Source organism: Gopherus flavomarginatus, chromosome 1 (assembly GCF_025201925.1).
Source record: "Gopherus flavomarginatus isolate rGopFla2 chromosome 1, rGopFla2.mat.asm, whole genome shotgun sequence".
Lineage (NCBI taxonomy): Eukaryota > Metazoa > Chordata > Testudines > Testudinidae > Gopherus > Gopherus flavomarginatus.
Genome location: NC_066617.1, coordinates 168,324,398 through 168,334,724, shown reverse-complemented (window position 1 = coordinate 168,334,724; position 10,327 = coordinate 168,324,398). Strand labels below are relative to the sequence as shown.

The 10,327-nt window shown below is 44.8% G+C and overlaps 1 protein-coding gene across 1 annotated transcript; it reads right to left on the bottom strand.

Moving 5' to 3' along the window:
- Window positions 1–1,103: 1,103 nt before the first annotated feature.
- LOC127055013 (zinc finger and SCAN domain-containing protein 29-like) lies at window positions 1,104–3,040 on the bottom strand. Its single transcript, XM_050961530.1, has 2 exons — window positions 2,373–3,040; window positions 1,104–1,697 (listed from the first exon to the last, which is right to left on the bottom strand). Exons 1-2 carry the CDS (start codon window positions 2,893–2,895, stop codon window positions 1,405–1,407), a joined length of 816 nt encoding a protein of 271 aa, XP_050817487.1. The 5' UTR covers window positions 2,896–3,040; the 3' UTR covers window positions 1,104–1,404.
- Window positions 3,041–10,327: the final 7,287 nt, after the last annotated feature.

Genomic DNA, 10,327 nt, shown 5'->3' with positions numbered 1-10,327 from the left:
CAGAACTTTCAGATGAGAAAAGCCACTTTCATGGGACTGTGTGAGGAGATCGCCCCCACCCTGCGGCGCAAGGATACGAGATTGAGAGCTGCTCTGCCAGTGGAGAAGCGGGTGGCTATTGCAATCTGGAAGATGGCAACTCCAGACAGCTAGTGATCGGTCGCGAACCAGTTTGGAGTGGGAAAGTCGACCATTGGAATTGTGTTGATGCAAGTTTGCAGGGCCATTAATCGCATCCTGCTGAGAAGAACGGTGACTCTGGGGAACATGCAGGACATTCTGGATGGCTTTGCACAAATGGGTTTCCCTAAGTGTGGAGGGACGATAGATGGGACCCATATTCCTATTCTGGCACCACTCCACCTAGCATCCGAGTGCATTAATCAGAAGAGGTATTTCTCTATGGTTCTCCAGGCGCTTGTGGATCACCGTAGGCGTTTCATTGACATTAACACAGGCTGGCTCGGAAAGGTGCATGACGCACGCATCTTTCAGAACATTGGCCTGTTTAAGAAGCTGCAGGCCAGGACTTTTTTCCCAGACCCCAAGATCACATTAGGGGACATCGAAATGCCCATTGTGATCCTTGGAGACCCCGCTTACCCGTTAATGCCATGGCTCATGAAACCGTACACAGGGAGCCTTGACAGCAGAAAGGAACAGTTCAACTACAGGCTGAGCCGGTGCAGAATGACTGTGGAGTGTGCTTTTGGCTGTTTAAAGGGGCGCTGGCGATCTCTGTATGGGAAGCTGGACTTGGGGGAAAGCAGCATCCTTACGGTTATATCCGTGTGCTGTACTCTCCATAATATTTGTGAAGGGAAGGGTGAAAGATTCAGTCAGGCATGGACCTCTGAGGTTCAACGCCTGGAGGCTGAATTTGCACAGCCAGAGAGCAAGGCTACTAGAGAGGCCCAGCACAGGGCTACAAGGATTAGGGATGCCTTAAGGGAGCAATTTGAGGCTGAAAGCCAACAGTAATGTTTGGTGCCTTGCATGGGAGTGAAGTGCAGTGGTTACAATGATTTGCAGTGCCTGTTTTTCCCTTGGGGTACAGTATGTTTCACTTTCTGCAATAATAAAAACTGTTTTAAAAGCCAAGAAATCATTTATTCAAAATACAGTACATAAAAGGGCAGGGGGGTAGGGTGCTGAACTGTACAGTCAGAGGTTTGAATATGTCCTGCATGGAGTGCTGTGCAATGCCTGCTGCACTTCAGGATTACTATGCTGCATGGTGATGAGGGTTGAGTGCATAGGGTAAGGGTCATAGTTCTCAGGGATGGTAGGTGAATGTACAGGTGTTGGGGGCAGCTGGTGGTGGTAAGAATCAGGATGCTGGAGAAGGGGGTTTTGAGCAAACAGTGGGGCACAAGGGAGAGAGCTTTGGGATGGGAGGGGTGCTTAGCACGGTAGTGATCTGCCTGTATGGCTATGAGTGACTGCATACAGTCCATTTGGTGCGCCAGGAGGCTTATCAGCTGCTTTGTGCTTTTCTTGGTAGCCAATTCCTTTCTCCTGCTTTGTGTTTCCCTCCACTGATGCAATTTTCTGTCTCCAGTCCTGCAGCCTCTTATTCTCTCTGGCATACTGATTCATAACTGCTTTCACCAAATCTTCTTTGCTTTTTCTTGGTTTCCTCCTCAAGTTCTGTAGTCTTTCAGCAGGCTGTGATAGGGCCGGAGGATTCAAGGACACTTAAAAAAAACAGAAATAGAAACATTTATTACAGAGGCTGCATTGTTTATAATCACAGTGAAGGAGTTTGTAGACTATTTGTAGCATCATTTACACATAGCAAACATAGCACAGAGAGGCCACAGCAGCGAAGTCATGGTGAGTAATGGGGAATGAGTGATTAATGAAGCCATGTTGTTGCCGCAGCTCACCTGGGAAGGGGAGCTGCTTGAGTCAGGGCTCACTGGGGTTTCTGTGCATTGGGGAAAGCAGAGAGCAGCTGGGGGGGACCTGCACTATCCCTACGTTTTCCACAGGATTTTATCCTGCCAGATATCTCACTGCTGCGGGTTACCTGGGAAGAGCAGGAGGGTCTTCTACAGCAATGTGGATTCCGCCCTGGTCCCTGTGCAGCTTGCCTGTGTGCAGCAATGGTCCCCCCACCCCTCACGGCACAGTGGCGCGGACGCGTTAGCCTGACTGGGACAAGGACCACAGTGGCTCTCCCTATAAACTTGCGCAAGCGCATTGCCCACACTCTGGCTGAAACTTTTGAAGAGATTACCGAGGCCGATTACAGAGACATGATAGACCAAATCAATGGGCTATTCCACATCTAGGCATGCATGCAGGCAGCCATAACTCCCACTCTCCTCTCCCAAAACAGTTCCATCCTAAAAATAAAATCTGCTTACCAGGAACCCGCTCCTCTGCTTCTTCTTCACCAACAAGTTCCAGCTGCTGCGACTGGCTAGCTTCCTCCTGGCTTGAGAAGAGCTCCTGGCTGCATGCCTCCTGGGACTCCGGGGTGTCTCCCACCACCTCAGTAGCCTCACTCTCGGCTTCCTCTACACTGTCCTCCTCCTCTCCCTGCTCTGAACTGTCCATCATGGTCCTCGGATTGGCAGTGGGGTCACCCCCAAGTATCGCATCCAGCTCCTTGTAAAAATGGCAGGTCGTGGGGGCAGCACCTGAGCAGCGGTTTCCCTCACGGGCTTTGCAATAGGCACTCCACAGCTCCTTTACTTTAACCCTGCACTGCACCACGTCCCATTCATGGCCCCTTTCCAGCATGGACTTTGATATCTGCCCATAGGTATCATAATTTCTCCGGCTGGAGCACAGCTGTGACTGCACAGCTTCCTCACCCCAAACACTGACGAGGTCCTGCAGCTCGCAAGTGTTCCATGCTGGGGCTCGTTTGGGGCGTGGAGGCATGGTCACTGATTGATTGATTGCACTCCACACCTGGCTGAGCAAACAGGAAGGGGATTTTTAAAATTCCCGGGGCATTTAAAGGGCGGGTCACCTGAGCCCAGGGCAGTGGAGTGCGAAACGATGAGCAGAGTGGCTGAAAAGGTATGCTGGGATACCTACCCCCTAATACCCTGGAGGCCAATTAAAGCGCTTTTGCTGGCCACACTCGATGACCAGCACTGCATCACCAGCGCTGGAATCGTTACACCCCAAGCAGACCAAGTGTACAGCCAGCGCTGCAGCCAGGGAGTTGCTGCACTGGCCGTGCTTTGCAAGTGTGGACACAAAGTAAGTTGCAGCGGTGTAACCCCATCACCAGCGCTGCAACTCTCAAGTGTAGCCAAGCCCTCAGGCTCAGGCTGGAGCCCAGACTCTGAGACTCTCCCCCTTACAGCATCCCCCTGAGCCAAAATGTCTGGAAGAGTTGGTTACCCTGGAAGGAGAGTAACCAAAATCTCTGGAGTGAGTATAGCAAGGTGTGCCTTCCCTTGTACTCCTACAGTGCCATTGCAGGCCTGGTGCCTTTGGAAGGGAGTCTGAATCAGCAACAATTAGCAGACTAAGGTAGCCTCTCCTGGGATCCCTTTAATAAAATAATAATGGTTAGCATCTATAAAGTGTTGCAAACCTTTACCTTCACTTCATCCTTGTGAGGCAGACAGACACATTATTACATCTATTCCTATTCCTACAGATGAGGAAACAAAGACATTATTAACTCTCCACACAGCAAATCAGTAGCAGAGGTAGGATTAAAATGCAACAGGCCCTTGTCGTCCACCCACAGGCTTGTTCCAGTAGATCATATTGCATTTCACTTAGCACATTGAGGGTGCTCAAGACCTCACCAGAACAGGCCCTTCATTAGAAAAGTAAAGCCTCAAGAATGAAATCAGAACCATGAATTGTCTTTTAGTGGTGCTCCTAGAAGATTCCATCTCACCTCTCTCTCAACCCTTCAAACAGCTTTACATAGGGCAAGAAGGATGAAAACTCCACCCCTTGGACAATTTAGAATACATGGTATCATGAAGATCAGCCATAATATCTTCAACAGTTTAGTGATGCTCCCTCCCCCACGTACCAAATGTAAATGATGCAAAACCCTCAATGTCTTCAAATGGGAGCTGAGGGAGCTCAGCACACCACAGGACCAGACCGTTACAATGGCAGACGGGTGGCTTCTGAAGATTTTCATTCTTAAGTACTGTAAAATAATAATTGTCTGCATGTGGTAGTGCTCATTCCATCCCATCATCCCAATAAAAAAAGTTAAAGAAAGGAAGGAAGACTAATTGAAAGGGTGGCTCCTCTGTAGAAAAACAAAACAGGGCTAGCTTAGCCCTCAACACAGGGTGGTGAGTAAGCTGCTTTGTCCCAGGAGACATGGTCCTCAGACACACCCCTCTGAGGCTCAGTCATCTTCCAAGTAACAATTTGTTGGCCTATACCAACAGCAGACAACAACACCTGCTGAGCCAGCTCAGATGCACAGGCCAGCTCATCAAATGAGAGAGCCAAGACTCCATTCCCTAATCATGTACATACAGGCCAATACATGGTGCTTTTTATGCTGCGTTTATGGTTATAATCATAAAACCGTACAGTCTCCAACCACAGAAATGTTTCTGTATTAGTCAATATATAAACTCATGCCAACATCAATTATAAATTCCGATGTGGTTCCATCACTTTCACACTGTACTTTCCACCAGGATGTGATCAAAACAAATGCAAGTTTACAAGATGTTTCTTTGGTCCTCCCAGAATTGCTGTTTATTCAGAGCACAAAAAGTACTTTTTGGACAGTGTTATTTTATTCATTTATGGAAAGAAATATAGGCGTGTCAGTATTTTTACATGCAGGGCCCCTTCTTACAGTCCTCACTGACACAAAATTTCTGTTGGTATGAATGAAAAGGGAATAAAAGTCTGCGCACTAAATATTTTGGAGAATATTTTAGTTCCAGCTGGAGTTATTCTTATTAGGGGTTTTCCATATTCATTCATTTTCCTGTGTAAGAGCTAAATATTTTTCTTGCTACTCACCAGCCTACGTCCTGTCAATTTCCGTAAATAAATTTTTAAAAAGGTGTGAATTTTGTGGAGCTAAAGGAAACCACACAAGCAAAAAGTATGATACAGGCATCCTGATACAAATCAAAGTCATAACTAATGGGAAATATGCAAAATGGGAATATCCAATATTATTCCCCCAGGAAAGAGTCCTTAGTCAGATCGTTAGCTAGTCTAAATCAACATGGCTCCACTGAAGTCAACAGAGCTACACTGATGAATAGTAGATGAGGATTTGGCCCTCACTATGTCTGCCTGAGACATTTACTTTTGTCGTTTGTTTTGATACAATAAACAACTAGAGAAGGCAATATTTAGCAGCAAGTATGTCTTTTCTTCCAGCTTCTACATACCTGATACTGATTATAGTTCCAACTCACTAATTAGCAAAAGGCAGCTTGATCCTCAAATAAAACACACGTATTTGGTAGATAGCTTGTAGCAGCAAAGGGAATAAAGGGAAGAAGAATACTGTGCACTCCCATACGACTTTCCACCGGAGCATCTGAAAAGTACTTTTACAAATATTAATGCATTCTCTCTCTTAACAGGCAGAGGAGGTAGGTGAGTATTATCTTCTGGTTATAGATGGGAAAACTGAAGAAGCGGAGAGGTGTGAAGTGGCTTGCCCAGGATTAGAGAGCCACATAGGTTGCTGTACTATCCGCCAAGTCACTAAGGAACTCGTATCAAACGGGGCTCTGACTTCTCATCATTTCCTAAAATAGCATAAATATATTCGCAGAAAAGGGGCCTGATCCAACCCCACTGAAATCAATTGGAGTCTTTCCATTTATTTTTGTGGGCTTTGGATCAGGCCCAAAATGAGCACCCAGCTGCCACAATGAAGAAGCTTACCAAAGAGTTTTCTGGGGAAGCTATTGTAGCAACCTGCAAGGAACTTGGAAGGAACAGGTTGCAAGAGGGGAGACTTTGGAGGAGGCAGTCTGTGTGCATATGGCTAGAATGCTGCGTGAAGTTGCAACATCTCTGTAAATGGCTCTCCGTTTAGTATGACAAGCCCAGAGCCTTTGCATGTTATTACCCAGCATATGGTTCATGAAACATTTATCATCCTCCCAGGCAGTCTGCTGATGAACCATGGTATCTGCAAGCCCTGGGACCCTGGCTCAATGACAGCTTGCTAGGAGCCAAGGAGATGGGGGCAGTGACGTAATGGAGTCAGAGCATGCTGGAATGGCATTCTGGCTCCACTCCACCCCTGTGCCCCGCACACACAGGGCATGAGGGTATGGTTAGAAAGCAGCATGAGGGTGGGGCTAGGGGGCCATGCTGGCAGGGAGACATGGCAGTTAAGAACTATACCACTGGGTGGGAGGTGGAACACGTCTATTTCAACAAACCAACATTTTCTAATGAAAAAACATTCGGTCAGAAAATTTCTGACCAGCTCTACAACATTCCCATTGCTTCAGTAGTGCAGGACTAGGCTCTGTTTCGTCTGTTCAGAATTTTGCTTCTGTATTCCCTTATTTCTTAACAGAACTTGCTTTTATACCTTACACTGCTCATCAGATATAAATTGTTTCTATTCAGAGAGGAAGCTGCAGAGAAAGATAAGAAAAATCTGAAGTCCCCATATTTTTTCTCCCTTCACCCACATATACCCACCAATCCCTTTGATCATTTTCATGGGGTTAGATAAATACAGTTTGGAAGGATTAAAGTAACTGGATTATGTTTATTTTCCCCGAATATATTATGGATACTTCAACAATCTCCTGAATTATTCTAGATTGCTTGGAATAAATGGAACAAAACCAACCATTATATCTCAATAAAAGTACAGAGGGACCAGTCTGCATGAAATCACTGAACCTGGTTTCATATCATGACAATAGTCCATAATACAATTCCATATCTTGATATCCAGAAGGTCAGTATTTCAGGTAACTTCACATTGTGGTTTTACTTCAAAAAGTGACCCAAGTGACTGTATGGGATTCCATGTTTATCGACTCCTAATGACTCCATATATAATGTGCTCAGTGTGCAGGATTGTCATTTGAATGTGATCCTTTTGCTTCTAAACACAGCCTGGGATCCAAGATTCAAGCTTGGTTCTTCTTCTCTTAGATACGATTACCAGGAAGAAAGATCAAAGCATGTCTTCAGTGACACCAGTATAATCTCATTAGCTTCAGTGGTTTCAGATAGGCATTTTATTTACTGGAATTTGGTAAATAATTCCATGGATGGAATAGCATCCAACTCATTCTCTCTTAGCAGTGGTGACTCTGCAGGCACAGCTGCCAACTTTCACATGGTAAATAAGCACCTCGACTTTCACAATAAGCCAAAAAACAAGCTAATCCCATTTCAAAACAAGGCCAAAACAAGCCAATCCCGAAGAACTCCAACACTCTAGAATCCCCCAGCGTGCAGTCTGGGACTGTGGTGGGCCCGCTGTGCATCCCTGACTCTCTCCCGCCCTGGCCCCTGCTTGCTGTGAGCTGATCAAAAAAAGAAGCAATGAGCTACAACAAGATACAAGCCATAAACTAGCCAACAAGCAACTCACAAGCCAATTTAGCCAAAAACATGCCCAATTTCTGCATTTTTTCCACTGATTTGACATGTCTGTCTGCAGGGCTAACAGGAGTAAATATCTGTCAACTTGTATTTTGCTACTAAAGTATACTGACCTGACCAATTATATGCAAATTCTGATACACATTGGTGTAAATCAGGAGTAACTCCATTGAAGTCCATAGAGATTCAGTGGCATAAGTGAGAAGAGAATTAGGACCAAGGAGCAGATTTATTGAGTAAAAAGATATCATTTTTACAGTCTCGCTTTTCAGATGGTGAATCTACATTCATCATTTTATTGCTTTTCATTTATGTTAGATCAAGAACTTCTGAGAAATAATCCCACTTAAAGATGAATGCACTTCAAAGGGGCTGTGTCACTTATGGCAATTTGAGCTATATTGTTTGTTTTGCTCCTTAAATAGCAAAGAAATCATAATGGTAGGTGGCAACGAAACAATTCTTTTATGTTATGACTGTTAAGTCCATTACTGCAGCATATGGCCTGGATTCAACAAAGCACTTAAAAGGGTGCTTAACTTTAAGTATTTGAATATCCCCATCAACACATGTTTAAGAGCTTTGCTGATCAAGGGAATACTTTTCAGTAAGAATGCACCATTCTACCTCCAAAGAACTTTATATCGCTGTACTACCAGTAGGTTCTGAGTCATTTAAATGAACCTGGCTTTTTTATCCTAATCTCTTGGGTTGAAAATAAGGAAATCAAAGTGCCAATGTTTGTTTACTTGTTTTTTACTGAATGTACTACAGTGAGGATAGTTCCCTGTCCAGTACCAAATACAGTCCTGGAGATTAGACAATGCAAATTGCACTAAGACGTCTACTGGTGGAGGGTGCATATCTACATCACCCGCTGGGGGTTTTAACTCAAAGAGCACAGTTTAATATAGCAGTAATGACAGTCTTAACTCCATTAATATTGGTTGTATTTATCATCTGAGTGCTGACAGCATGCTCTGCCCTGTACCATAATGAAGTACAGCCATTGCAAACTTAGGCTATGTCTATACTGCCACTTATGTCAGTATAACTTGTGTCCCTCAGGAGTGTGACTATTCCATCTCCTGAGCAACATAAATTACATTGACATAAGCACTCATGTGAACAGCACTATGTCAGTAGGAGAGTTTCTCCCGCTGACATGGCTTGTACCGCACATGGAGGCGGGTTTTTTTATGCTGACGGGAGAGCTCTCCCCCATCAGCACAGAGCATCTTCACCAGCCACGCTGCAGCAGACAGGGCGGGCTCCAGGCACCAGCCAACAAAGTACATGTCTTGGGCAGCACTTTGTAAGGGGCAGCCAATCTTGGGTTGGTGGGGGGAGCTCGGGTTGTTGTTGTTTTCTTTTGGGGTTCGGTGGGGCAGTGCTCGAGGTTTTTGTTGTTGTTTTTGTTTCAGCGGTGTGGCGCAGATCTTGGGGGAGTGTTTTGGCAGGGCAGGGCAGCGCTCAGGGGGGTGTTTCAGCAGGGCAGCGCAGCGCTTGGGGAGGTGTTTCGGCAGGGCAGTGCAGTGCTTGGGGGGGGTTTATGGTGGGGCAGGGTGGCGCTCGGGCAGGTTCAGCGGGGCGGCGCAGCACTCGGGCAGGTGTTACAGCAGGGTGGCACTTTTTTTTTTTGCTCGAGGTGGCAAAAAAGTTAGAGCCGGCCCTGGCAGCAGTGCAGCTGTATCTGTACAGCTGCAATGCTGCAGCGCTGTACATATTGACATGGCCTTTAGAGATGCAGAGTAGGTGAAACTCATTCCTCTAGAGAAGCCCAGCACAAAGATTAATGTAGTACTTTAGTGCCTCTTATACCCTCTGTGTGAGACTTGTGTTAATCCTCTGCACAGGGGTGAATTTCAAAGTGTACAGTTACAAAGGGCTGAGTACTCTACTGTGCTCCTTATTTTATATTTCAACAGGCCATGCTATTTGAATAGCTGGCCATACATACAGTCTGAAAATTGGCTATATGTACTGTGTATGCTGTAGATTAAAAAGGGTCCTAATACAGGGCCTCTCATTCAATGGAATGGAGGAGCCTAAGCATCTAAATCACTTTTGAAAATGGGAATTAGGCTTGATCTCCCCACTGTTTTTTTTTTATAAGTGTGACTATTTTGGTTAGCAGTGCAATTTTGTTACTGATATAATTATATTACTTCAACTCCTACTGTGGATGCAGTTATACCAGCATAAAGGCGCATTATTACCAGTATAACTGCATCCACACTGTGTGCAGGGGGGGGAGAGGAAGGGTGTTGTACCTATTCAACTGTACTGGTCTAGATAAAGCAGTACAACTTTTGTGTTTCAACAAGTTCTTAAGGTCCTAAGACCCAGATACTCAAAGGAATTTAGGTGCCTAACTTGCATTGAAATTGATGGAAGTTAGGTGACTAAATACTTTTCATGATGTGGGCCCTAAATCACTTAGGCATTTTTGGAAATTTTACATTAGCCTTTGCAAATCATTCAGGAACTGCTTCTGGTTTCTGAAAAATATATTTATTTTTCACTAACTGACATCTAGTATATTAACAATTTTTAGTCTAAAGGTTGTTTACAAACTGTTTAATTCAGCTATTCACTATTCATATTCATTATTCATGCTGACTGTTTAAAGTCACATGGCATTATCTCGGCTCCTTGATTTTCTGATTGAAACATTTTAATGTGGAAAATAATGAATAGTGAGTCATAATAAAAGTAACAAAGTGAATAAAGAATAACAAATGCTCTTGTTCACATACAAATA